Source organism: Vanrija pseudolonga, chromosome 1 (assembly GCF_020906515.1).
Source record: "Vanrija pseudolonga chromosome 1, complete sequence".
Lineage (NCBI taxonomy): Eukaryota > Fungi > Basidiomycota > Tremellomycetes > Trichosporonales > Trichosporonaceae > Vanrija > Vanrija pseudolonga.
In genome coordinates this window covers 2,911,284-2,937,005 of record NC_085849.1, presented here as the reverse complement: position 1 = coordinate 2,937,005, position 25,722 = coordinate 2,911,284, and the positions used below count along the sequence as shown (strand labels likewise).

Genomic DNA, 25,722 nt, shown 5'->3' with positions numbered 1-25,722 from the left:
GAAACCATGTTGTACACTATGCATCGGCTTAATAACTGGCAATCGTTGGGGTTGCGGTCGTTACGGAGCAGGCTGTAGCTGCCGGCGACTCGATATATGATGGTATAGACAACAAGCAGGGGGATCTACAACGAGAAGAGTTTAGAAGTACAGGCGCTGCGCTTGCTGGGCGCTCGTCTCCTGAGGGCAGTAAGGGCACTTGACTGGGCGACGACTGGGTCTGGGAATCAGCACAAATCAAGCGGCACACACTCACGCTCCCTTGGCCAGCATACGGTTGAAGCTGTCCTGCGCGATGACGTGCCCGCACTGGAGCATCTTGGGCGGGTTGGTCTCTGTAGTCTGTTCCTTGGACACGGGGCAGACAAATACCGCGTGGTACTGGCGTCCGTTGGGGAGCGGGACCTCCATCTGTACGTCAGCCTCAGCTCGGCGCGGCCCAAACCCACCGGAAGCTCGTGCCACGTGCGCACGTTGCCCAGCCGATCGCCCATGACCTTGCGCGCCTTCTCGATCGAGTTGAGCGCGCCGCCGCGCGAGCCCAGATCAACCACCACCTCGAGCGGGTCCTCGCGCGCCCAGCCGTGCAGGCGGCAGTAGTCGGTGCGGAACATGGCCGCGAGGGGCTTGTCCTCGTTGGGGTATGGCGACTCGTCGCCCTCAACGTACAGGCACGACGTGACGAGGGCAAGCACCCGCTGCTGGGGCAGGTAGCCGAAGAGGTGCTCGCGCGCATACTGGAGCGCCTGCTTGCCGTCCTTGTAGGTCAGGAACACGGCGCGGTGCAGGCTGAACGGGAGGTCGGACGGGTGCGGCCCAGCAGCGAGAAACGCCTTGTTCTCCTCTGCCCAGGCTATCGCCGAGGTCAGGTCGCCTGCCTCAATCTCGGACACGATCCGGTGCAGCTCCTCGCTGAGCCGCCGCTTCTCCGGGTCGTATGTGAGCCCCGTCTCCTCTTCGAACGCGGCCACCGCGTCCCATAGTCCCCGGCGGCCGAGCGAGTCGAGCACAACGCGGTCGAGCGCATCCTGCGCCGCTGGCTCGGAGAAGAGCGGCGGGTCGTCGTATGCCGAGCTGAGCGCTGCGAGGTTGGGCGGGAATGCCTGCCCGTTAGCCGACGAGCTCCACCAAACACACGCCTCACCTTCTCAATATTCTTGCCCAGGCCGCCGAGCTGCGAATACCACGCCTTGAGGCCCTTCTCGACCTCCTTCTTCGACTTGGCCACCGCCGCCTGCAGCTCGGTGATGACATGCTTGGGCGGCGCGCCGGACAGCAGTCGCTCCTTTGCGACGGCAAAGTGCGCGTCGAGGAGGGTATTCAGTGGGCCGGAGGACGACGTGGCGTTCGCGGACGCCAGCGCCTCGAGCGCCGTCAGCGCGGCCGAGACGTCGGTGGTGGACATTGGGTCGGGGGTTGGGAGGATGAGGTGATGGCGATAACGAGGTGATTAACAGAGCCATCGATGGGGACCCGGTGGGGTGGCGGCCGTGGAGACCGGAAGTGGCACGTGACCGGTCAGTGGATGATCCACCTTGATTGTGGAGCTGACAGCGGAGACGGGGTACATGGGGCCTGTCTGATTCCCTATGCTGTAGCCTATGCTTCTTACTACACTCCAGACCCCAGCGTATAGCATGCATGCATCTTGTTCGAGTGTAGGACCTGCTCCCTCGACGTCGCCCGTGAAATGACGTGTCAATCACGTGATAGCGTTTTCGCCACCTACCTTCTCGCATTTTGAACGTCCTTGTCTCAACGCGCTTCAGCTCCATGACATAGCAACAACAACAACACCATCCACATCACCATGTCCAACCCCTACGTCTCCTCGCGCCCCGACGAGAGCCACATCCCGCCCAGGCAGACGCCCAAGGCGTCCGAGGCGAGCGAGTACCTGTGCGGTGGTGAGTTGTGCCCTCCAAAACGACTGCTCACGACGCCAGACTGCGGCGCAAAGACGTCGATCAAGATGGGCGAGCTCATCCGCTGCCGCGAGTGTGGACACCGTGTCATGTACAAGCCGCGCACGCACAAGAGTGAGTTACTAGCAAGGGCGTGACGATATGAGGGTTTTGCTGACAGTTGCAGTCGTGAGTGACTCTTTGGCGGTTTCACGAGGCGCCATCAACCACCGCCTCGAGCCGCAGCTCGGAATGTTCTCGCGCAGGTTGCTCACACTCTCCAGGTCCAGTTTGAGGCGCGATGATTGCGCAGTTTGTGCGCAGAGGTGTGCATCGAGACGCGTGACGGCTCAGATGTGGCGACGGCCATTAGCGCTGCAATAGCATTAGAGAGAGAGGGGGTTGACTGCATGAATGTATCCTGTATTTATTGTGCCAGCGTGGGTTGTGCTGCTGTGCCCGTCGGTGTGCATCGGAGAGTGGGCCGTCTGTCGCGTGTTTGCCATGCAATGTATGCTGTATGCACGAGGAAGGGCCATTGCCGGCCAAATGTCTTGCTTGCCGCATGCCGCAAGCAGCGGGGGGGCAGGAGGGGTGTCTAGTTATGCGTGCTTTGGGTGGGTTGGCTCCAGTGTCGTGCCTAGTGTAGAGTGGTGCCACGGTGGGAGAGTGCGCCAGCCAGACTTGTTGTGGCCCCCTTTGTTGCCGCCGCTGCCGTCGTCGCCGCCGCCTCTATCTCCCAACTTGTCAACTCTCTCTCCTCTCCTCTCGTCTCCCTTCTAAATACCACCCAACCCACCTCTTTCCCATTTTTCCTTCATCCATCATCGACTTTTCCTTCAACTTCTTGCCATCAGCGCATTGCTACAAGACTTGTCCTATTTACCAAATACTCTGCTACACACAATCCACATCCTTGCACCCCACTACTCGACGCGTAACATCACCCGACACCCACTCAAATCCCAAACAATAATAAAATGTCAGGATTACTCGACATCGCGTCACTTTCAATCCAAACACTGACATGCATCCCAGCCAAACACAACACCCACACCCACACCACCACCAACCTTACCCACCCTTCCTCCTCTAACCTACGCGCTTTGGACACCATGTCCCGCATCAAGGGCGACGCGCCGCCGCCGCGTAAAAAGCGCACATTCTTCTCGACCAAAATCGCGTCCCTCCCACCTCTACAGATTGTACGCCCACCATCCCCCTCACGCAACCTCCCCAGCGACCGTGTCCTCGCCGCTCTCCAGCCAGACGACAAGGTCGTCGTCGCGGCCAAGACGTTTGTCAAGGAGCAGAATCGTGACGACGGCGGCAAGGATGCAGTGCCCAACGGGGACCGCCCCCCGCGCACCGCCGCGGCGGCCAGCACCAAGGCCCAGGGTGGTACCGTGCCGCCTCCATCCAAGCGACAGTTTGGGGCAAAGGCCCGCAACGCTCCTATTGCGAAGGTTCTTCCGAAGCGTGCAGTTTCCTCCGCGGGGGCTGGCATTGCACAGCGCATCAAGGCCAAGTCGGCGACGACGGCACGGAAATTCACCCTCCGCTCACGTGCCCCTGGCGAGACCACTCAACCACAGCGAACAATGCACACTGCCACGCCCCGCACCCTGCCCGAAGCAAAGGCGTCGGCAACAACAGCGACGCCGTCTGCAAAGGAGCCAGTGGCATCATCGTCATCGTCGAAAGCAGTCTCGCAGCAGCTGCTTCGTGTCGTCTCAGCAAACACCATGGAGAGGTCACAGTCGTCTACTTCATCCAACAACACCGACGTGAACCCGGGCAAGCGCAAGGAGTACATGTCTGCGGGGCTTTATTGCCAGGACGCCGAGCCGCCGTCTGAGCGGGCATTGGTCAACAAGGTTTTGGACAGCCGCGTCCCCGTCAAGCGTGGTCCCGGTAGACCCAGAAAGTCTCAACCTCCACCCGCCGACGGCAACATGACTTTCCCACCACTTCCGCTCGACCACGGAATGGTCCACTTTTTTGAGAAGGAGCATGAGTTTGTATTGCCTTACAACATCCTCTGGGAGAGTGAGACGGGTGCCCTGGACGGCAAGAAACGTCCCCCTGCGTATCGGAAGCTTCGCAGCAGTACGTGTCATTGTCTCACTTGATTGCCACCGCTGATTATCAGACCAATTCAACGAGCGCCAGAGGTACCAGTCCGACCATCCAGCCGTCTGTCGGTGTGCACCAGAGGCAGGATGTGGTGACCACTGCATCAACAGGATCATGAGCTACCTCTGCGGCAAGGATTGCCCTTGCGGAGATCTCTGTGACAACAAGAGCCTGTGCCGGAGAAAGGGCAAGGGGACCAAAGTTGTCTGGGTGCGTGCCTCAAACCTTTGCATCCAACCAGGGCTGACACGAGTCTAGACTGGCACTCGTGGATTTGGACTGGTCGCGACCGAAGACATTGCTGAGGGCGAATTTGTCATCGACTATCGTGGCGAGGTAAGCATGGCGGTTGAAAGTGTGGGCGGTTCACTATGGCTGACATCACAGGTTATTCATATTAAGTGAGATTATTTTTAACATTTTTGTTGCGGCCTCCTAACCTTTATTAGCACATTCATCGAACGCATTGGGACAGACTACAAGGGTCACCGCAACTTCTATGCGCTTGCATACGACCGCGATGAAGTGCTTGATGCTGTAAGTATCGGTTGCCAAGAGCCCCGCTGGCACGAGTCTCACACTTCCAGGGTAAACTCGGCAATGACGCTCGCTTCATCAACCACAGCTGTAATCCGAACCTTGAGGTGCGCAAGTATCAGACCATTGGTGATGGCTACGAGGAGTTTGAGATCGGTACATGGGCCACCCGGGACATCAAGGCAGGAGAGGAGGTGAGTTTTCCGACATCAGAACCTGTGCTTACGCCACCAGCTCTCCTACGACTACAACTTTGAGTCGTTCTCGATGACCAACCTATCGAATAAAGACGAAGCCAGGACGCGCTGCCACTGCGGCGCTCCCAACTGTGTCGGCTTCCTTGGTCGCAAGCCAGGAGAGAAGTCTGCAAAGGAGCTTGCGGCGGCACTTGACGCCAAAGCCGCTGAGGATGCCCGCAAGGCTGAAGCCAAGGCGGAGGCTAAGGCAAAGAAAGCCGAGCGTACTGCTGCTGCAGCTACAGCAGCCGCAGCGGCTGCTGCTTCTGCCGCACCCCAAGCTACACCCGGGCCCTCCAAAGCCAAGGCGACGGAAGCGGGATCCAGTGTCAGCGTCCCAACTGCGGACAGTGCGGTCAGCACGCCTTCGAAGCGTCCCCGTGGTCGTCCGAGGAAGCACCCTTTGCCCGACCCGGACCAGCCTGTCGTTAAGCGCCCTCGTGGTCGCCCCCCGAAACACCCCCGTGTCGACGGGCAGATTGTCGTCAAGCGTGGTCGCGGACGCCCTCGCAAGCACCCGCTTCCGGACCCAAATCAGCCGGTGGTCAAGCGGCCTGTCGGCCGGCCACGCAAGCACCCCTTGCCCGTGCCAGTCGATGCTGGTCCTTCGAGCGCTGCTACGGCCCCCAAAGCCGAGCCTGCAGCTGTCAAGTCGGAAGTTGGTCCCAAGCGCGTTGGCCGCCCGCCGAAAAGCGAGACCCGACCATCGCCGTACCCAGCCAGGCGAGCTCCCGGCCGCCTGGAGGCGGCTATGTCGACCATTACCAGCTTCTTCAAGAGAGGCCCAGGTCGTCCTCCAAAGGCGTCGACCGCCGCGGTGCCCATGCCGCCTGTTGAGGATGCCCCGGCAGCCCCCGCGGCTGTCGTGGCTCCAGAGGCTCCCGGTGCTCCGGCCGAGCCGCGTCTCAAGAACACGCCCAAGCAGATGCAGAAGCGCGCGCGTAACGGCGCGCCTGCTGGATGGGCGTACGTTGTCGAAGCTCCGGCCACTCCCGCCGATGCCGATGGGGCTCTCAAGTCTGATCGTGCTGCGCGTCTTGCTCTCCGCCGCGGCGCCTAGAGTAGAGCGTGACGATTGTTTGCGGAGCGAGAAGCCGTGTGCGTGTGTGTAAGTATTACAGTGATAAGTGACGCCAATGTGAAGGCGATGCCGACGATGAGCGAGCGATAGGTAAAAGCCAAAGGGGCTAGATACGCCCGTACGAAGAAATGTCTGCGAAGCAAGCACAATGTATATGTTATACCTATGTTGGATGTGGTGGCTGAGGTAGCCGAGGTGTTTGATGTGCATGATTGCAATGTGCACGCGATAAGGAGGGGGCGATCGAGACGGTTCAGCCGAGGGTGGAGGCGTGGAGGCCGTGCGTCGCTTGTAGCGTGTCGCGTGGGCGTGGAGGGGGGGTCTTGGGTGCGCGCTGTATGCATCGATGCATCCCTGTTATGTTTACATCATTCTGGCGTAATGGGTAGTGTCGGGTGAATGCACATGAGGAGGCCGAAAGAGGGTGAGAGGGGCGGTTGGTTGCACATTGGCTGACGGCTGCTGGTGCATGTCGTTGTCGTCGTCGTCGGCTCTTTGCTCCCTGCACGCGCCGGGGCGCGGCTTGGCCGATTGAATGGACACTCTGGCGAATTGCGCCGTCGTCAATGTTGGCTTTTTGGCGGGGAGCGGCACGGCGCCAGGAGGCGGCGCCGCGGTGCGCCGGGAAAGGAACTGGCTGGCATGGCGGCGCGGCGCGGGTATGCAGGTGGGTGTGTTGGCCCTGCTTGCTGCTCGCCTGGCTGGCCTGCACTACGGACGGATCGAATCGATCCCCCTCCCCTCCCCTCCCCTCGGACGTGATGATGATGGTGGCAGGGGTGGCTAGGGCTCTCGTGTCGCGCCTTTGCCTTTGGTTGCTTGCCTAAGGGTCTGGCCCTCCTGGGATATGGCACCAGATTATGCCTGCTGCCTGCCTGCCGCTCGACTCTGGTCGCTGTTATCCGCCGCGCGACGACTGCATGGTACCCGCCTGTTCTGTTCCTTCTCCTCTGGTCATTTACCGTGACGGGCCCATCTGACCCTTCGTGACGTTTGAGTAGTAGCTCTAGCAAGTCGTCGTCGCGTCGGCCCAGCAGCAGCAGCAGCGACCGTCTGCCTCGTCCTGTCTCACTTTCTTGTTTTCTATTTGGCGCCTATTCCCTCTACGGCAAGTTGGCCACCTTTTTCCGTCATTCGTCCGTCACTCAGGCAAGGCAGTTGGGCACTAAGTTGCGAGGGGGGTCACTCTCTCTCTCTCTGCCTTTCAACGTTCCATCACGCCTCGCTTGCTTGCCTTGCTTTTGGTCTGAACCCTCAACCGCTACTCTCGTCTCCGGCACGCGCACGGCACGGCACACAAGCCAGGCTGATCCGATCTCTCGACACTCTTTGCCTCGACCACCCTTGAGCGCGTGCGCGCTAACCTAGACACCACCCCCTCTCACGGTCCTCCTCCTTGGCCATCCTCTCGTCCCCCTCCTGCCCCCCCCCCCCCCCACCCACACCCACACCCACCGACCACCCACCCCCCCTTTCGCGTTAGCTGCTTTGATCTCGTCCCGGCATTGTCGAGCTGCTGCAGCCATCCACCACCACAATCACATCTCGCTACAATGTCGCGCACAAGCTCTATTCCTGTTCCACCACAACCACAACAACAGCAATCCACTTCCACGACCATCACTCCATCACCCACTTCACCTCCTAGACCTCTGCCAGCACTCCCACTCCCGCCAAGCCCAGCTCCGGTCCCAAAGCACTCGCCATCTCCATCCACCTCGCCGCTGCCAGGACAACAGCCCCAGCAGCAGCAGCAACCCCGCAAGAGACCCGACTTGGAGAGCGCGCTACTCAACCCGAACGAGGTCGTCTACCTCACCGCTGGCGGCACCGAGACGCTCGCGTCGGGCCAGGATCTCACTCGGACAGAGTCCTACCCCGACCACGACCACTACCACGACGCCGACATTGACCCGGCAGACGTTGACGACAACATGCTGGCCCGCGCTCACACTGGCGCGTCCGACATCCTCCTCGGCAATGACGACCATCGCGGTCACCGCTCGCGTCAGGCCTCCGAGGGATCGACCTCGCCAAACGTCGTGCGTCGCGGATCGCTCGTCAGCAATGACTCTGGACGTGGTTCAAACTCAACTCCACAGCAGCGCGTTCAACAGAGGAAAATGATGTACGCTCAGCAGGCGAGCTTGGGTCTCGATGGTGAGTGACCCATGTCAACAAACATTGCATCGCTTCCCGTGGGTGCTCGGGGCCCGACCACTCGCTCTTTGCTTGTGCACCTCTTCTATCATCCATTGTGCCATCTGCAATGCGTAGTACCGTCGCTGACACTTGCCGCAGCAGAAATCAAGGCCGAGGAGCAGAACCAACCTCCCAAGCGCCGGTCTATCTTCCGCAACACGGGAACCGCCTCGACGCCTGACCTAACGACCCTCATTCGGGGCAGCAAGGCCTTCAAGCGCAACGGCAAGCAGGGCAATGGCGACCAGCCAGCCATGCCTGTATCGCACCATGCGATGGGTAAGGGCCCTGGTAACTCGACCGCCGCCAGCTCGTCGACAGCCATTGGATCTCACATTGGCTCACACCTCACGTCGTCGACTAGCTCGTTGACAGGCCGCTCGCGCAACCAACCCAACCCGCCGACTCGTAACACGGACTGGGAGAGACTCTCGGCCAGCTACTCGAATGACCACCAGCGAGGCATGCCCTCCATCGCCGAGACGCCGTCGACAGAAGCTGTCGGCCGTCATGCCTCGTCCGACGACGGTTACAAGGTGAGTGCGCCTATCGCCGGCGATCGTGCCCGTGACATGCAATGTTCTAACAACCCTGAGCAGAAGCGCAAGCCTAAAGGCATGTTTGGGAGAATGTTTGGCTCGTCCAACTCGCAAAAGGAGCAGCATGGTGTGAGTGGGCAAGATGGACCAGGAACCAGGGCGAGAGCGCCTTGTCGCTGACCATCATTTTTTGTTGCAGCCCCTTACCTCGTCGTCACAGATTTCCTTGTCGGCGAGGTCCAACCATGATGTTGGCTCTCCCACGCAATCACAGTCTCCCCAGTTTGCCGGCTCCAACTTCCCGGGGAACAACAACTACAACTTTGAGATGCACCAACACGCCTCGGCGTCGAGTGGTCATCTCCCGTTGAATGGCGCCGTCCAGCCCCAGCCGTCATCCGCCCGCCCGCCGATCCCCCAACGACCATCCGTTCCCATCGTCAGCAAGGTTGAAAAGCGCGCCTCGGTTGACACGTTGGACCACCCCCCTCTGCCAGAGCCCAAGCGTAGTGGTACCGCTAGCTCCGCAGGCCTGCCCGACCACGACCCCAAGACTGGCGAGGTAACAGAGGTCGTCCTCGATCGTGTCGAGTCTCCCGTTCCGATCAACCACACCAGGCACACGTCCATCACCTCCGTTGGATCGGCAAACGTCGAGCAGCCGCCAATGGCCCATGTTCTGCCCAGAGAAAATGTGGACGGCGCACAGCACCGCCCACCTGTGCCCCGCCGTGTCACGGGAGAGGATGCGTCCAAGTCGCCCAAAGGGGGTAGGAATGCGCCATCCTTTACAGACGACGTCTCGGGCCTCCTCGACCGCATCAGTCACGGCGATGCCAGTGGGCGCGGTGGAGTGCGCGTTGGCGCGGCAACCGGTGCTGTTGCCGGCATCGTCGCCGGCGCCGCCGTCGTCGCGGGCCACGACACACCCAACTCGGACCACCTGCAGGTCAGCCCGGAAATTCCCAACTCGACCCATTACTCGCCTGCTCTCACCGCGAGCCCCGGTCGGTCTCAGTCGTTCACTGAAAGATCGCCCTCAATGAGTCGTCAGCCTGGATCGAGGTCGGGCACTCATGATGAAGGACTCGTGCCAGAGCCGCTCCCGGTGCCCTCTGGTGATATCAGAACGAGCGGCGCCCCGAATGCGGATGCCCCGATCACTGCCGAGCAACAATCAACTCCTGTGGTGACAACTTCGGATGGCGCCGAGGGAGATGCGCCACCACAGGATACACCCCGCCAACCCTCTCAAAGGTCAGACACGGGAGAGTGGCCACTCCGCCACGATTCACTTTCAAAATCACCCTCTTCGCAGCAGCAGTGGGACCGCCAACTATCTCGGCCAACGAGCTCCGGATCTGGCCCACTTGTCGACGAACCTATTACTATCGAAGTATCTGGTTCCCCCTCCGAGTCCATGGTCAACCTCAACGACCTGGGCGATGCCGAAGAGCGTGGAGCACAGCTTGCGCGCGAGTTCTTCGATGACGACCCGTCGACGGTTCCAGCAGACAAGGTCGCCATGTTTATTGGCGGCCCCCGCCCCGTCAACAACTTTGCGCTGCGCTACTACATGCAGTACTTCGACATGCGCGGTCTCAAGCTCGACCAGGCATTCCGAGACCTCTGCGGCAAGCTCCACCTCAAGGCCGAGTCTCAAGAAATCGACCGTATCATCGAAGGATTCAGTGGACGATTCTTCGAGTGCAACCCAAACACTGTCCTTGGAACGCCAGGCATCGTTCACACGGTTACCGCAGCCATGTTGATGCTCAACACGGATCTGCATATCGCCGAGCTGGCCAAGCACATGTCACGCACCGACTTTGTTCGCAACGCCATGCGCGCGATCCAGGAGAGCATGCCGGATCGCGAGATGTCGCCAGAGCCCGGCCTCGCTAGCGACAGTGGCAGCTTGCGTCACCTCGACTCGCACTCGGCTGCGCAGTCGACCTCGAGCATCCGGTTGCGTGCGGCTAGCAGCAACCTGGGATCGACTCCCCGCAATGCCTCCGGAAGCCTGGCGTCACCCGTGTCCGAGATCTCGCTCACGTCTCCGTCCACCCAGGACCTCCGATCGCGTGGGGCGAGCTCAACGACCGTCAACAGCTTCACCTACACCAAGGCGTGGGAGATCGAGGCAGAAAACTTCCTCCGGGACATTTACACCAATGTCCGCAATGAGAGGATCCTCCTCCCTATTGCATCGTTGCCGGGCAACGAGGGCAAGAACGGGGGCGGCCTCAGCAGCCTGTCGTTGCGACCCCCTGGCCAGCGTGGTCAGCAGCAGTTCCAGCCCCTCGCGCCCGCCCTCGGATTCGCCGGCAATCTGTCTCACACGGTCATCAAGGAGCAGGAGGATGAGACTCGCAGCGTGCAGTCGGTACAGACGACGAGCACCCTCGAGGAGATGACCGACGTCGAGCTCGCGCTTCTCGGTGCTCCATGGGCCAAGGAGGGCTTGCTTCACCGCAAGATTCAGGTCGAGGCTCACGGCAAGCGCGCACCAAAGAAGGACTGGAAGCAGTACTTTGTTGTCATCCAGAAGGGCGACCTTCACATGTTCATCTTCGGACAGGGCAGTGGCAGTTTTGGAGGCGGCAGTGTTGGCGGTGGCAATTGGATGGTAAGTGGCTCGTTGGAAGGCCTCGATGTGACGCTGACGGTGTGCAGTCCAACGCCAAGGCGACTGGCGAGTACAGCCTGATGCACGCCATGGCGATGGCGTTGCCCAAGCCCGGCTATAGCGCCCAGCGACCGTACTGCTTCACGGTCACCCTTCCGAGCGGCGAAATCAGCGTCTTCCAGGCTGGTACTGAGGAGCTGGTCGCCGAGTGGGTCGCGACGTGCAACTACTGGGCCGCCCGCAAGAGTAGGCAGCCTCTGCCGGGCGGTGTCTCCAACATGGAGTACGGCTGGTCGCGCGCCCTTGGCCACGAGGACTTTGAAGACAAGGCCAGCGTTCGCTCTGCGCGCTCGGGCTTGTCCAGGCTCGGCGGCCTGAACGCGCGCGTCCGTGGCGCAGCTGCGGTGCCGACGCACGGCCCGGACAAGATCCACATCAACGAGTGGAAGCCCCCTCCTCACGCCACGATGCCGTCTACCTTGGACGAGGAGGCGCAGCTTGACGCTCTTCTGGCCTACGTCCAGAAGCTCAAGGAGGAGCTCGAGCAGCACAAGGCCATTGAGGAGCCGATGGCCCGCCTGTACACGGCCGGCTCGAAGAATGCCCTCAAGGCGCGCGAAAACTGGACGGCCAAGTCTCGCTACATTCACTCGGAAATCTTCAAGTACGAGACATATGTCGAGGCACTCCGCAACGCGATTGGCCTGCGCGTCCAGAAGCAGGGGGAGAAGAAGCTCGAGCGGTCGCTCCAGCGCTCAACACTGAGCCTTCAGCAGCAGCAGGAGGCTGCCCGGCGGCGGCCAGTGAACGGCAGCCGGACATCAAGCGAGCAGGGCTCAGGGCAGAGCTACACGACGGGGGAGGATGGTGGCCATGTGACGCCAACGAAGTAGGCGATAACGACGGAGTCATATAGAGCGGCGAGCTAGGCGAGACAACTGCAACGACAAAGGCGATCCAACGAAAAGTAATGAGGAGGTGTATCCGTTGTGAAATCTGTCGCGTTCAGTACTAGATACCTCTTTCCGATGCAATGCACGGGTATAATGGGCTGGTTGGAGTGCGAGGGGCGCTGCGGGGCGGACAGTGGCCGCGTGATGGCGCTCTCGGGATGGGCGCTGAAGGGGGCTGCTTGGCTGAAGGCGACAGCTTCACGTTGCTTCATCAACTCTTCCTTTGCAACATACAGCAACAACGCATGTGAGTATGAGAGCGTAAGAAGGCCCCACAGAAACGACGTGACGTTACGCGACGCGACGCCACTGTCGTCGACGGCTCGCTTCATCGCCCAGACGCCACGCGCGAACCGAACAGGCCGCGCACGACTGAACCCAACGCCGATGACTGATCACGGCAACGTGCGTGTGTGCCATCGCGAGCGGAGCGGCGCGAACATTCCTATCTCGCGGAACACGAGCGGTAGAGTGGGTCGTGGAGGAGCCTATAGCATCGTTACACCCCGCTCGGATCTTGCAATCTCGACCTTGACCTTGGACGACGCGAGCAAGCACGCCAGATCAGTCAGTCGATATCCCGCTCGTTGTCATTCATTCGCCGCGGCAATCTACTCTGTGGGGTGGGTTCTTTGTGGGTGCTCGACGTGGCGGGGAGCGTGGAGCGACACACACCTCCATTGGCATCTCTGGCAGCCGGCAGCACGAAGCACTTCTGGCAGAATGACAACTGCCTGGGGGCCAAGCAACTGACGCAGCTCACTGCTGACGGTGTCGCTGCTCAGGCCGATGAGGCCGACAGACATACCCAGACTGCCCATTACCGTACCCCGCTCCGCTCGACGCCGCGCGCACAGTCGCCGACCGCCAAGACAAGGATATCTGATACAGCTGTGGGGGTGGGGCCTCGATGACTGATGCCGCGGTAGCGACCGACCCCCGACGACGCAGCGCGCCGCAGCGCCACAGCGGTTGGACACGGCTCAGACTGGGCGTGGCGTGTGTGCCAAGATCCGAGCGTGCGTCCACTTTGACAGCGATATCAGTGGGGCTCGGTGGGGGCGGGGCTGCGACGGAGCGGTATATCGGTCTACGACGAGCCATGACCCGAGCCGGCACGGTGTTCGGTCGATCAGCGAGCTCAGCGAGGATGTCGAGCTCGCCTCAACCCACTCGTCTCGGGCCAGCCAGGGTGACGCGTGCCGACTGATGGATGTCGGCCCGCGGTCCCACTATTGCTAGCGCGAGCCATGCGGGGCAGCGCACGCAGGTTGGTCGGCCGACGCCGGCCGCGCGAATCATGTGATGTGGGCTTGTCAGCGTCACGGTTGGACATGTGAGATCAGGGCTTGTTGGCGGCTGCTTGGCTCGGCGCGCCCAATTTGGCCTGACCTGCCTGAGCTCCCTCACTCAGCCGTGCCTCGCGCACGCACTGACCTTACCTGACACATCAAGCGCCGTCGAGCCGACATGCCGTGCCGCCGGCGGAGCAACGGCGGTACGGGGCAACGCCGGCGGCCGATTGGAAAGACGAGCGAGGGGGTGCTCCGCTGCATGAGGCGACGGAGTCCAGGCAGCTCGTGTGGGGAGCTTGGCTGCTGAATACGCGGCAAGGATTGGATTGCAGGATAGCCGTAGCGAGGCAAGATGAGGCGGACGGCGGCCCGCCTCCTCCCCCTCCCCACCCACCCCGCTGACAACAAACGCGCTAACACCCTCACGTGTCCAATGACAAGGCAGGGTCCGTCCGTGCTCACGGCCGTAGCGCTGGCCATGTGCGGGGTGTGGGGGTTTGCGCCTTGCTCTGCTCGCTCGCGGGCAAGACGCGAACAGGCTTTGACGACGAGTGGGGCACGCAGGGGTGCAGGCAGGCAGCCTCGCCCCGGGTTAAGGCGTTGGTTACCGCCCCCGCAGATTCCGGTCGGTTCTCTCGGTGGGTCAAACAATTGGCCGCGACACGACACGGCTCGACCGAGGGGTGGGTGGGGTGGGGAGGTGGGTGCTCCTGCGGCTGGGTCTGGCCACCGTCTACCCCTCCCTCCGGCCCGAGTCCCGCAGTACATAAGCCCCAGAGCCCACACCTCGCCTATCCTTGTTTCTCCCTCGCACCGGGGTCCCACGACTTTCTCCTGACTCATCGTCCCCGTGTTGGTTGGCAAGAGTTCGGCTGGTTGTCGATCTCGGCTCGTTCTCTGACTCGAACGGAAAGCGCACGGAAAGTTGGCTATAAAGGCGGCGCGAACAGCGGCTAGCTCAGACTTCCTCTTTCTCTCCTCCCAAACACCCCCCATCTACACCATGTCCGACGTTGAGAAGACGGCCCGTGACGAAAAGGCGCCAGTCGCCGAGGTCGGCCCCGTCGCCGGCACCAAGGACGGCCTGCACGACGACGCGACGCGCGCCAACCCCATCCTGGACCAGATCCTCGCCATGGACCCAGACGAGTACAAGGCGTTTGAGCGCAAGCTTTTGCGCAAGATTGACCTGCGTCTGATTCCTTGGATGACGTGAGTGCGGCGCGAGGCGGGAACGCAGCGAGCGAGCGTGGCTTGCTGACAAACACCGCAGCCTCCTCTACCTCATGTCCTTCCTCGACCGTGTCAACGTGGGCGCCGCCAAGCTGTTCTGTGAGTTGCGCAGCGGACCGGCTACGAGGTGGGCAGGAAGAAGCCGCGGTCAGGCCACCCACCGGCCCGGCCGTAGACTCTCCGCCACGGGGCCTCCTGTCGGCCCCAGCCCGCTCTCGAGCTCTGCTGACGACCCCAGCGCTCGAAAAGGCCCTCGGCCTCACCTCGCAGCAGTACTCGAATGCCTCAATGAGTGAGTACCACTGGCGCATGGACTTGCGCTGGGCGCTGCATAGCGCGTAGCCACAAACGCAGCATCGCTGACAAACGCCCAGTCTTCTTCGTCTCGTTAGTGGCGCCACCGGGATTGTACCCCGAATTCCGACTGACACCCACCACAGATACGTCGCGTTCGAGGTGCCCTTCAACCTTGTGCTCAAGAAGTTCCGCCCGTCCATCTTCATCCCGATCACCATGATCCTGTGGGCCATCTTCCAGACATGCAGTGAGTGGGAGGTGTCGACGACGGGGCCGAGTGTGGCGGCCGCAGCAGTTGGCCCATCGTGGCGGTGGCGGTGACAGGGCTAACTCCACCCCCCAGTGGGCCTCGTCACCAACTACGGCCAGCTCCTGGCGATGCGTTTCATGCTCGGCATGTTCGAGAGTGGTCTCTTCCCCGGCCTCAACTTCTACCTTACGGGCTGGTACCGCCGCGAGGAGCTTGCTAAGCGCGCGTCCTTCTTCTTCGGTGGCGCCGTGCTCGCTGGCGCCTTTGGTGGCATCTTCGGCTACGGTCTCGGCCACATGAACGGCGTGGGCGGCAAGGACGGCTGGTCGTGGATCTTCATCATCGAGGGCCTGCTCACCTTTGTCATTGCCGTGTCCTCGTTCCGCATGATCCACGACTGGCCCGACCGCGCGCGCTTCCTCAACGACTTTGAGCGCGAGTTTGTTCTGTACCGCCTCAAGGCCGACTCGGGCCTCGCGACCCAGGGCAGCTTCAGCTGGGCCGCCGCCAAGAAGGGTTTCACCGACTGGAAGACGTATCTCTTCATGCTCTGCTACATCGGTACCGCCGAGTGCATCTACTCGCAGTCGCTCTTCTCGCCCTCAATCGTCGCGTCGCTCGGCACCTGGAAGCCGGCGCAGTCGCTCCTGCTTTCCGTGCCCCCCTACGTCCTGGCCTTCATCACGACCATGACAACCGCCTGGCTGTCAGACAAGTACTTCAGGCGTGGCATCTTCAACATGTTCTGGTCGACCGTCGCCGTCATTGGCTACATTCTGCTCGTCGCCATCCCGCCCCACAAGGTGCCCGGCGTGCGCTACTTTGCCGTCTTCCTCACCACCATGGCCATTGCTCCCATGATCGGAACAACCATCACGTGGACCGGCAACAACTTTGGCAACCACTACAAGAAGGCCGTGGCCATGGGCATGGTCTTCTCGGCCGGCAACTCGGGAGGCATCATCTCGTCCCAGGCCTACCGCCCCAAGGACGCAAAGACGGGCTACAAGCCCGGCAACGCGACCGCCCTCGCCTTTGCCGCCATGAACGGCATCACGTCCGTCATCCTCTGGTACTTTATGCGCAAGGAGAACCGTCGCCGCGAGCGCGAGTACGGCCCGCCCCCTGCCGCCAACGTCGTCCACGAGTACGATGACCCGGCGTACCGCGCGAAGTGGGGCCTCGAGGGCATGACCCGCGAGGAGATCCTCATCCTTGGCGACGACCACCCGGCCTTCCGCTTCGTCCTCTAAGTATAGTAATAGTGCGTCACGCAGTGGTTGATTTGTACGTTGGGTCCTCTTGTCGGACTTGGTATGCAGTGGCTAAGAGCGAAGGGGATATGGGGCTTCGGCACCGGGGCACGCGGACGCCGAACTGCAAAGAAGGCGGCATGCTTAGCAATGCAGCAATCAAGGCAGCTGCAATGCTGCCCGACGTTTCTCTCTGTGCAAGCCAAGCGGCGGTCCAAGCTCTCGAATCGCCATCAGCATCTGTGTCCCCATGGCAATGTGGCACTCGGGCGAACAAGCATTCCCGGAGCCAATGCAAAGTAAACCATTAAATAAGCTAGCTAATAACCAAATAGTCCTAACGAAATACAAAACACCAAATATTGCGGCACCAAATTGTCGCCGACCAAAAATGCAAAAGATGAAGTTTTTACACCGTAAGGGAGTCGAACCCCTGCCGCGTCGATTCAAATTTACTTCTAAATGGCAACGACGCATGATACCGTTTCACCAACGGTGTATTAATCGATTAGGATTACTGGTTATGGGAGTCGGGAATTCGGTGGTACATAAGCGTAAACTCCTCATGGGATCGGGTACGGCGCTCACGTCGGGCAGTCCATGCTTGCCCGAGGCGTGGCACCGCTACGCAGCAGTAGGCAGTTCCCACGCGCAAAGAATACATCGGCCCTAATGGGAGCCTACAACAACTGCGACAGCTTTCCCGGGTCCGACATAACTAGCACCGCGCCTGGGACCCGCACCTCCTTGTCTCCCTGCGCTCGCCGCACCGGCTCCGGCTGCCGCACGAGCTCGAGCCCGTCGAGGCCGAGCTGGCCGACGAGGCCGACGCAGCCTCCCACGACGCGCCCTTGTGCTCGTGCTTCCAGTCGCCCTGTGTCGCGTTGCGCGGGTCCGTCCACTCGTTCCAGCTCTTGGGCTGGGGCTGCGGGGTTTCGTGCCAGCTCGCCGCTCGGCCACCACAGCGATTCTCCCGCCTGCCGCAGTTGTTCTGCCGCTTCGACCCGCAGCGGTTGTTGTTGCTGTTCTGTTGCTGCTGCCAGCCGCTGTTGTCCCAGCTGTTGGTCTTCTCCCACCCGCGATTGTTGGTCTGCCAGCTCCCGCAGTCGTTGTTCTGCCAGTTGCTGCTGCTGCTTCCGCACGACTTGCGCGGCCGCTGCTGCCGGCCACAGCTGTTGTTGCTGCTTCCACACCAAGACTGAATCGGCACCGTCTTGCTGCAGCGGTTACATTTGGCCGTCTTGCGCGCCGCGTGCCTGCGTCGTCGTCAGTAACGCAACTCCCCGTACCAGCGAGCGCCACAAAACACCCACCACACCATGCTGAGCGGGAACAGCGCCGCGGTCGCAATTACGCCCGGCAGCCGCGGGCTCGTGTCGTGCCCGACGCTCTCGCAGAGGTCGACGACGGTGTACTCATCCTCCGGGGGCGGGGTGAGCGGGGGCTCGGGGACGGGAGGTGGGGCATAACGCATGCCCTCGCCCTTGCGCCTGTCCTTCTCCTTGGGCTCGCGCTTGTCCGTCTCCCTGCCCCTCCCCTTCTCGTGGTACGCGCCCAAGGCCTGGCGGTAGGCGAGCAGCTCGGCGTCGTACAGCGACATCTCGGCGGGCACAGCGAACGGGCTCGCCTGCGTTGTCGGCGCGGCGGGCGCCGCGACGTCAGTCGGCGTGGGCTGCCCCCACGCCGTGGCGTAGCTCGGGGGCTCGTCCACGGGGATGCTCGCAAACGTCGCTATCGTCGGCGGGCGCGGCGAGTTGGGCGGGTACGGCGGCAGCGCCGTGTTCCCCGTGTGCTGCGCACTAGGGCCAGTGTACTGGTTTCGGAGATCGTGTGGGGACATGTTGGCGGTGAGAGGTTGTCTGTCGTCACAAAGGCGGCCGAGAGACCTCGTCAGTTGCTGCGACGTCGACGTCTTATCCACACATCGGCGTGCCCCACAACATCACGAACGCTGGCGCGGCCCAACCAAGAAACGAGCGCCAAGATGATGGCATTCCGACACTGCCTCCTTTCGGGCGCTCCGCCTGCTGCCGTCACCTGCTCCGTCGTTCAGTGCTCGCATGCCGTGCTCCACGCCGTGCCGTGGCGTCCCAGCGGCGTACGTTTCATGTCGATAAAGTGGCCGGCGCGCTCAAGAATGGGCGTGTAGAGGACGGAACAGGACGGATGTGCACGCTCGCGAGATGACCGCGTCACGGCACGGCCAGTCACAACCCGTGGCGGTCTCAACTTGCCGCGGCTGGTCGCCGCTCCTGGCTGCCACTTGGCGTTCATTATCCGATCACGTGCAGTTTATAGCTTTGGGTCACACTACTTATCGATGCGCTAGTGATTCCTGCAATTGGTGGCTGATTATTCTGCACACGGGAGCGACATGATACAGGAGAAACGCGATATGCCGAAGAGACTCTGGCATGCTGGCGATTAGATCGTGTGTCGTGTAATCCTCTCGGCCGTCGGGGTCCGTCGCCCGCGCGCGATGATGACGACCGTGAGCTCGCTGGCAACGCCATCGGTGACTAAATGGCGACTTGCCTTCACCCGGATCTCACACACTCGCACTCGCTGCGCCCCTCTCGTCGCAATAATGCATCTAAATACGTCTCTAACATTCCTCCATATCCCGTCGACTATTACTGCCACCGGGGCTGACCCGGCACAAAAGCCGGCGGGATCGAGTTCCAAGGCTGGGCCGCACCACTGCCAGCGGGTAGCTTGGTTCCCCTCGCTCGCGACTGTGGCGGTGGTGGTGATGACAGCGTCGGGGCTCCCGAGCGGGCATGCAGGGGTGGTGGGGACGTGCTCCCCGCAACCCCTTGTCCAAGGGGAGGGAATGCAGATGGTGTTGGTGGCCGATCAGCCTCTGCTTTCGGCTTGAAGCCCGTCTTGTGGCCCTCGGCGAAGATGTCCTCCATGACATCCTCGAACCTTCCGTCGGCCTCAAAGTCGAGGTACTGCTTGTACAGCAGGTAGGCGTGTCGCGCGTCTTCGATTGAGTCGTGCTCCTTGGTCTGAATGTCACGCTTTAACAGGAACCAGGTGAGGAACCGAAGAGACAGCTTGCGGCTACGGCCGGGGATGGTGTAGATGTTGACAGTGTCCTGAACCTGTTCAGGAGGCACAAAGATGTCTTGGGGTCAGCGCTTGTAGACTGCATTCTACCCACTGATGGTTCTAAAGTCCTTGCTCAGGCCATGGCCAATAAAAATGCAGCCAAGATCGACAACTGCGCGTTAGCGGTGTCGCCACATTCGCACTCACGAAGGCGCAATTTCTTGTATGCAACGTTGAGAGGGACGAGGGTGTGAGGCGAGTTGTTGGGGTCAAGATCACCAGCCTTGATGCCAGAAAATTCTGTAAGATAGTCCACAACCGTCTCGGTTGTGCGGATATAGTCGTCAATGAACGGCACGCCATCCAGCTCGCCAGGTCCACGTAGCACTGATACTCTCGCGAGCGACATGTGACTTGGGCGAAGGACCTTCTTGGTGCCGTCGGAGCGGAACTCGAGCTCTTCCTGCTCAAGCAGCACAAACTCCGCGTCGATGGAGATCAGTGAACCGGGCTGTGGAAGCTCCTCTGGGCTCAGAACCTGATGCCTTATCTGAGCGGCACGGCGGTTCCAAGCCATGGAGTGGTCCTTGAACAAGACATTGACGTCGAGCTCCTTGGGCAGCTTGGTGTAGTCGAGCATCGTGTCGGCGTCGACGCGCTCAAGGATAATAATTGCAGGCACCTTCCACGTGTCCGGGAACGAGAACACTTCCTCTTCCTTGACGGGCCGGACCAAAAAGTCGTTGAACATGATCCACTTGGGCTCATCTTCGTCCTCCTCTGCAGGCATCTTGACAAACGACAGCAGGTGGGCTGGGTTATCAGGCGCCGTCTGCACCTGCACGACCACTGATTTGACCTCGTACAGGATACTGCCTTCCTGTGTGCCGTCATCGGTGATGATGTCGCCCTTGGGTCCCTTACGGAACCCAACACGGCGCGAAAGGTAGTGCTTTGGCTTGCCGCCCTCCATCCTGTCCTTCCAAACCTCGACCTGCTCTGGTGTGTTGGCCATGGTGTTGACGGACAGCAGAGGGGGAAGGGAGGTAGCCGGATGGCCTGCAAGGTCGCGCCTTGAATCGAGAGGAGCAAACAGCTTGCAGTTGCTACATGTCGCCTTGGTGCTGGACGAACGGATAATAGCTGCACGGAGCACCTCGTGGAATGGACGTGGGTGGGTTTCACCGCGACGCGTGTAGGCGAGGTCAACAGTTTGGAGGGTCGACTCGCGGACCGAAACATGGTGGCACGATAGACAGGTGTTTGTGGTCTTGACGGCGATACCGAGGACTTGGTTGATAGCCGACAGCGGTGCCGAGAGCGACATGTTCTCAATCGACGGCCGGCGAACGTTGAAGGTTTGCCCGTCGACGACTGACTCGGTTGTAAACGTCGACATGAGCCAGCGATTGAAGTTCTGGATCAGAGTACTCTGTGCCGTGGCCTTGTCGCTGTCGTGCATGAGGCCAAGGGCAGACGCCTGCGGTGTGGCGCTAAAGGCCCGCGAAAAGTTGCTCGCTTGGCAGTTGGTTCCCTTTGCATCCTCGAGCATGCGGAAGAGGAAGCCTGCCTCGCAAAGTAAGCAGTGCTCCTTCTGGCAGTCGATGCAGATGTGGGCCTTGGCAACGGCGCGGAGAGGGTAGGTGTAGTGGAGGGCCTGGAGGAGGGCGTTGGTGTACGAGTTGATAATGTCGGTTTCGAGGCCGCTGTAACACGTGCGGTTGTAGTAGCCAAAGTCAAAGTCCTCGACACCAAAGCGGGAGTACTTGATCTCGACCTTGCGGTAGTACTTGGGGATGGATCCAACTGGGGTTTCCTCCTCGATATCAGGAGGCGGGTGAGATTTCCTGTCCTTGTCACTTCGGAACCTCGGCTCGCTCTCTCGTCGTGAGCCGATGGCGCCGCGTCCAAGAGCCAGCTTGCCTGCTCCAGCCCGTGCGGTCGCCACATTCCGCTTGCCCTTGAGCTCCTTTGGCAGCTGACCATACCCCACAAAGTCCTGGTAGTTGAGAGAAGCCAGGACCGAGGCGGGAATCGGCTCTGGGGGGTTGAAGAATGGCGAGTATACTGTGGCGTAATCGACGGGCGAGAAGTTGGACAGAAGTGGGTCCTCGTAGAACGGCATACCGATGATATTCAGCGGCGTGTTGGGCTCCCACTGAACTGGCGGCGCCGGGTCCACCGGATCTGGCCACTCGGGCTTGACGCCGTCGTATCCGTTGAATGGTGGAAGCGCAAGGTTGCCGTGATCATCGACATCGGTACCATGGGTCGTCCAGAGATGGAGCTGTCCGTCTCCATCTCCAAACGCGAGGTAGTCTCCGCGGGGCGAGAGCGCCATGGACGTGACAAACGAATTCACATCGAGCTGCTGGAACTCGTTGCTCCCCGTCGACATGTCCGAGATTTGGAGCATGCCCTGCTGGCCAGCAATGACGAGCTTGGACGGGTCTGTGGGGTTGAGCAGCACAAACGCTGCGCCCGACGAGAAAGAAATCGGAGGGAGGGGACGCAGCGTCCTAGTGTCGTACAGCCTGACCATTGAATCTGGGATCGGGTGGCCCTGCATGTGCGTCCAGCCCCACGTCGCGATAACATTGCCCTGCGCATCCGCACCAGTGATACCACCCGTGTGCGCCTGAACCGGGGTGATGTTCGAAGCCTGGCGGAATCCGGTACGGGGGTCGAGGATCGACACCTGTCCTCCACCCGAAGCAGCCACTACCGTCCGCCCCGTAGTCCCGAGATGTATGATCATGCCGGGGCCGTCAAACTGGCGTCAGTCAGCGCGCTCACCACCTCGCGACGTACTCTGCGGACAATCTCGCCACGCGAGTTGTTGACCAGCATCATCTGGCCCGTCCCGCCCGCGAGCACCTCGTGCGAGTTTGTCGGGCTCGGCGTCATTGCGCGTAATGTTCGGTTCGGGTCGCTGATCGTTAGCATCAGGGGAAGGGACAATGGGGAGCAACAGCACCACAGCAACACACTCACGTCACGCTCCAGCGCGGCGCGCCGCCGCGTCGGCGGCCGCTCATGCCTCCGTCGGTGAGGGACCATACCTCGCGGTCCGAGACGCGGATCTTGCGCACCGAATGGAGGTTGGGGAGGAAGTCGCGCGCGCCGGTGGCCCCGCCGCCGCCGCCCGTGGCCGGGAACTGCACGTTGCGGGTGAGGGTGAGCGGGGAGGCGAACGCCGAGACGAGGCCGTTGGACGAGCCGACCCAGAGCATGTCGCTGTAGCTGTCGACGGCGAGCACGGCAGGCACCGGCTTGGGGTCCGATGCCTGCGGCGGCAGGGGGAAGAGGGAGAGAGGGTTGTACGTCGTCATGGCGAGCTCAGCCCTTGCTCATGGCGCCGCGCCGAACAGAGGAGAGGGGGAGAGGGAGGGAATGAGGAAGAGTCGAGAAGGCTGTGTGTCTTGGAGATGTGGGCAGTTGTGCAAGTTGTCGTCGGATGAGGACACTTGTGGTTGTGGAGGCCCAAGTCGCGAGCAAGTGATGGAGCGGGAGCAAATCGAGTCACTACGCGTCAGTCGGCCACGTCCCATGTCGTCAACGACGAGGACAATGAGCAGCAACGACTGCAACAACACTTGCATCAACAACGACAACATTGCAGACGGCACTACAATGGCGTCGTACACTTCTGTCAAGGTGAGAGAGCGTGCTTTGCAGCACTTTGTCTCAGCACTAACTCCCCACAGGCGTTGTACGCCGAGCTGCCCGCGTACCAGCCGCTCGTCCCAACCACCGCGCTCCCAGCCATTGCCTTCCTCTTCCTCACCTTGGCCTTCCTCCTCACCTTCTTCCTCACGACGTGAGTGGATCAACTGTACACGGTCGAGCAACCACTAACTCTGCAGCCTCAAAACCACCTCCATCCCCGTGACAGAGGTCGGCACGGCGCTCGCAGCCGCCTTCCTCGCTGGTGGAGGCGTCGTCGCCCTCTTCTGCACCGTCGGCGTGTACGTTTAGACATTGTTAGAGACCCATTGTATCAGATGATTGCATAGTCACGTCTATGCACAGTGTATAGATTGGAGTTGCCTCCAAAGGGGGGTAGGGGGTAGAACTCGACGGGGTAGGTACGACTCGCTGCTCAAATGGGGTAGCTATGAGGCTCCATCGTGGCACTTGGGCACGTTTTCAGCTTCTTCTTCCTTGACCTTTCAGTCCTCCTTCTTGTGCTGCTCCTCAATCTCCTGCTTCTTGGCCTTGGGCGACAGCTTGAGCCACGAAGCACCAGTGTACTCGTCCATGGCGCGGAGGCGCTCAGGGAGAGTGGGGTGCGAGCGGTGGTAGGCAGAGTAGAGCTTGTCCGAGTGAGGCGCCGAGAGGTTGTTAACGTGGAGCTTGATGAGGGCGTCACCGAGCTCCTTCCTGAAGCCAAGGCGGACGGCAAAGGCGTCTGGGGGTGGGGTTAGCTTTCTGTCTCAGGGGTAGTCGGAGCTCGCCCACTCACCAGCCTCGTACTCGTACTGGCGCGTCTTCGAGTTCATGAAGAACTTGACGACCGTGTCGAGGGGCTCAAAGAGGAGCTGGTACAGGATGAAGCCGATAACGACGGGCTGAGAGCCGCCAGTGGGCGATGACACGGCAAGACGGGGGTCGAAGCCAAAGGCCTCGAAGAGAGCCTTGTTGTGGATGAAGATGGAGAAGATGAAGAGGGTGAAGAGGAGGTGGCCCTGAGCGATGAGGATGAGGCGAGTGGGGTGGGCTGTGATGTCAGATGGGGTCGGTCACAGATGTAATTGAGCTCACAGAGGTACCAGTGCCCGAGCTCGTGAGCAAGAACGGCCTCGACCTCGGCGGGGGTCGATTCCTTGATGAGCGTGTCGTAAATCACGATGCGCTTCGACCACGGAAGACCGTAGAAGTAGGCGTTGGAGTGGGACGAGCGCTTCGAGCCGTCAATGACGTAGAGGTGCGTGAGGGGGAACTTGAGCTTGGTCGCGAGCGCCACGACACGGTTGCGGAGGTCGCCCTCGGGGACGGGGGTGAACTTGTTGAACAGAGGCTGGACTGGCGGTGTGAGCTAGAACTCTCAAAGCGCAACTCACTGAAGATGGGGAAGATGATCTGGAGGATGAGCTGGATGCCGAGGCTGCGTCATGTCAGCAGTGTGTTGCAAGGCTCGACGCTCGACGTACAGGAAGAGCATGAGCCACGCGACAAAGTTCTTGCCGGCAATGTCGATAATCTTGAGGAAGCCCGCGAGGACGGGCAGGCCAATGACAGCGGTCAGGAGCCACGTCTTGAGCGTGTCGGTGATGAAGAGCTTGACGGTCGACTTGTTGAAGCCGTGCTTCTGCTCGAGCACAAAGTTGTAGTAGTACGACCATGCGAGGCCGGGGATGGCCGGGAGGATGGTGAGGTAGGACATCCACAGCAGCGAGTGGACAATCTGGTGTGGGTGTTAGTCGTGGTCTGGGCGTTGTCTCGTCTCGCCATCGGCGTCGTCTTCTTGGCCTCCTCGACCCTCCCTCGATCCCAAGGTTCCCCCAACTCACAGTCCGGCTCGACGCAATCCCTACACGCGCCATGAAGCGCGCGACACTATCCCACGTCGACGCAAACACGCCAAAGTACACGAACGCGAGGCCGACCGCAAAGCTGTAGACCGTGTGCGCGATAGAGTAGTTGAGCTTGTCGCGCCCGTACGACTGGGCCTTTTTGAATGTGTCCTTCTTCAGGTGGTCCTTGAGCTCGGGCGGCGGGAAGGGGATGGAGAACTTGGGCACCTGGCGGCGGCTGCGAGTGTTAGCTAGAGGCCGTCACCACGACGCGCGCCGACGCACTCGACATAGAGCTCCCATGCCGTCTGCAGACTCGACAGCCAGATCACCGCCGTGCGGTACGGAAACGCCGGGTTGTCGGCCAGGTCGGCCAGCTGCGTGATTACGCTGTCGAGCTTCGTGACGATGCCGGACATGGTCGTGGTGGTGGTCGTAGTGGTGAAGTGTAAGGAGGATGTGACAATGAGTGTGTGGAGTTTGTCGTTGTCGTCGTGTCGGACGGGCGGGCCGTCGTCTTGCAATGTCGCACCCATCCACGCGTCACTTGACGCGTGCCGGATCATCCGCCGCCGCCCCCCGCGCCGCTTGGCGGCCCGCAACGTGG

At 61.1% G+C, this 25,722-nt stretch overlaps 9 protein-coding genes and 1 non-coding gene across 13 annotated transcripts; 5 read left to right on the top strand and 5 right to left on the bottom strand.

Moving 5' to 3' along the window:
* Positions 1–4: 4 nt before the first annotated feature.
* On the bottom strand, positions 5–1,422 carry Rmnd5a (Protein RMD5 A). The gene is made up of 4 exons (XM_062767590.1): positions 1,145–1,422; positions 450–1,103; positions 257–411; positions 5–220 (listed from the first exon to the last, which is right to left on the bottom strand). Exons 1-4 carry the CDS (start codon positions 1,403–1,405, stop codon positions 142–144), a joined length of 1,149 nt encoding a protein of 382 aa, XP_062623574.1. The 5' UTR covers positions 1,406–1,422; the 3' UTR covers positions 5–141.
* Positions 1,423–1,785: 363 nt separating this feature from the next.
* On the top strand, positions 1,786–2,339 carry rpc10 (DNA-directed RNA polymerases I, II, and III subunit RPABC4). Its single transcript, XM_062767589.1, has 4 exons — positions 1,786–1,907; positions 1,947–2,039; positions 2,092–2,093; positions 2,189–2,339. The coding sequence occupies exons 1-4, from the start codon at positions 1,811–1,813 to the stop codon at positions 2,207–2,209; spliced, it is 213 nt and encodes a 70-aa protein (XP_062623573.1). The 5' UTR covers positions 1,786–1,810; the 3' UTR covers positions 2,210–2,339.
* Positions 2,340–2,688: 349 nt separating this feature from the next.
* Positions 2,689–6,060, top strand: Ash1l_1 (Histone-lysine N-methyltransferase ASH1L). Of its 2 annotated transcripts, XM_062767587.1 has the most exons (9): positions 2,689–2,886; positions 2,943–4,013; positions 4,057–4,250; positions 4,299–4,376; positions 4,428–4,441; positions 4,490–4,577; positions 4,628–4,771; positions 4,812–5,921; positions 5,979–6,060. In XM_062767587.1, exons 2-8 carry the CDS (start codon positions 3,020–3,022, stop codon positions 5,871–5,873), a joined length of 2,574 nt encoding a protein of 857 aa, XP_062623571.1. In that variant the 5' UTR covers positions 2,689–2,886; positions 2,943–3,019; the 3' UTR covers positions 5,874–5,921; positions 5,979–6,060. The 2 variants fall into 2 exon arrangements, with proteins under 2 accessions (XP_062623571.1, XP_062623572.1); XM_062767588.1 differs by having other exon boundaries at positions 4,812–6,060.
* A 1,344-nt stretch (positions 6,061–7,404) lies between these two features.
* SPAC11E3.11c_1 (PH and SEC7 domain-containing protein) lies at positions 7,405–12,315 on the top strand. Of its 2 annotated transcripts, XM_062767585.1 has the most exons (5): positions 7,405–8,054; positions 8,196–8,632; positions 8,696–8,764; positions 8,835–11,264; positions 11,312–12,315. In XM_062767585.1, the coding sequence occupies exons 1-5, from the start codon at positions 7,448–7,450 to the stop codon at positions 12,155–12,157; spliced, it is 4,389 nt and encodes a 1,462-aa protein (XP_062623569.1). In that variant the 5' UTR covers positions 7,405–7,447; the 3' UTR covers positions 12,158–12,315. The 2 variants fall into 2 exon arrangements, with proteins under 2 accessions (XP_062623569.1, XP_062623570.1); XM_062767586.1 differs by having other exon boundaries at positions 8,196–8,764.
* Positions 12,316–14,515: 2,200 nt separating this feature from the next.
* On the top strand, positions 14,516–16,545 carry SPAC1002.16c_7 (putative transporterc; the record flags this gene model as incomplete). The annotated part of the gene is made up of 6 exons (XM_062767584.1): positions 14,516–14,724; positions 14,786–14,844; positions 14,984–15,037; positions 15,120–15,132; positions 15,186–15,289; positions 15,386–16,545. 6 exons carry the CDS (start codon positions 14,516–14,518, stop codon positions 16,543–16,545), a joined length of 1,599 nt encoding a protein of 532 aa, XP_062623568.1.
* A 410-nt stretch (positions 16,546–16,955) lies between these two features.
* Positions 16,956–17,044, bottom strand: LOC62_01G001111. The gene is given in 2 exon segments: positions 16,956–16,990; positions 17,009–17,044. It is a non-coding gene; the product is annotated as a tRNA-Gly (tRNA).
* Positions 17,045–17,189: 145 nt separating this feature from the next.
* On the bottom strand, positions 17,190–18,411 carry LOC62_01G001110 (uncharacterized protein). Its single transcript, XM_062767583.1, has 2 exons — positions 17,859–18,411; positions 17,190–17,801 (listed from the first exon to the last, which is right to left on the bottom strand). Exons 1-2 carry the CDS (start codon positions 18,383–18,385, stop codon positions 17,264–17,266), a joined length of 1,065 nt encoding a protein of 354 aa, XP_062623567.1. The 5' UTR covers positions 18,386–18,411; the 3' UTR covers positions 17,190–17,263.
* A 711-nt stretch (positions 18,412–19,122) lies between these two features.
* On the bottom strand, positions 19,123–23,028 carry PAN2 (PAN2-PAN3 deadenylation complex catalytic subunit PAN2). Its single transcript, XM_062767582.1, has 5 exons — positions 22,594–23,028; positions 22,411–22,531; positions 19,807–22,372; positions 19,712–19,771; positions 19,123–19,675 (listed from the first exon to the last, which is right to left on the bottom strand). The coding sequence occupies exons 1-5, from the start codon at positions 22,929–22,931 to the stop codon at positions 19,179–19,181; spliced, it is 3,582 nt and encodes a 1,193-aa protein (XP_062623566.1). The 5' UTR covers positions 22,932–23,028; the 3' UTR covers positions 19,123–19,178.
* A 169-nt stretch (positions 23,029–23,197) lies between these two features.
* On the top strand, positions 23,198–23,618 carry LOC62_01G001108 (uncharacterized protein). Its single transcript, XM_062767581.1, has 3 exons — positions 23,198–23,256; positions 23,307–23,419; positions 23,466–23,618. Exons 1-3 carry the CDS (start codon positions 23,233–23,235, stop codon positions 23,575–23,577), a joined length of 249 nt encoding a protein of 82 aa, XP_062623565.1. The 5' UTR covers positions 23,198–23,232; the 3' UTR covers positions 23,578–23,618.
* On the bottom strand, positions 23,595–25,591 carry SPAC3H1.05_1 (putative CAAX prenyl protease 1). 2 transcript variants are annotated; one of them, XM_062767579.1, is made up of 7 exons: positions 25,401–25,591; positions 25,113–25,353; positions 24,753–25,006; positions 24,663–24,706; positions 24,364–24,624; positions 24,065–24,319; positions 23,595–24,010 (listed from the first exon to the last, which is right to left on the bottom strand). In XM_062767579.1, exons 1-7 carry the CDS (start codon positions 25,532–25,534, stop codon positions 23,772–23,774), a joined length of 1,428 nt encoding a protein of 475 aa, XP_062623564.1. In that variant the 5' UTR covers positions 25,535–25,591; the 3' UTR covers positions 23,595–23,771. The 2 variants fall into 2 exon arrangements, with proteins under 2 accessions (XP_062623564.1, XP_062623563.1); XM_062767580.1 differs by lacking the exon at positions 24,663–24,706 and having other exon boundaries at positions 24,742–25,006.
* Positions 25,592–25,722: the final 131 nt, after the last annotated feature.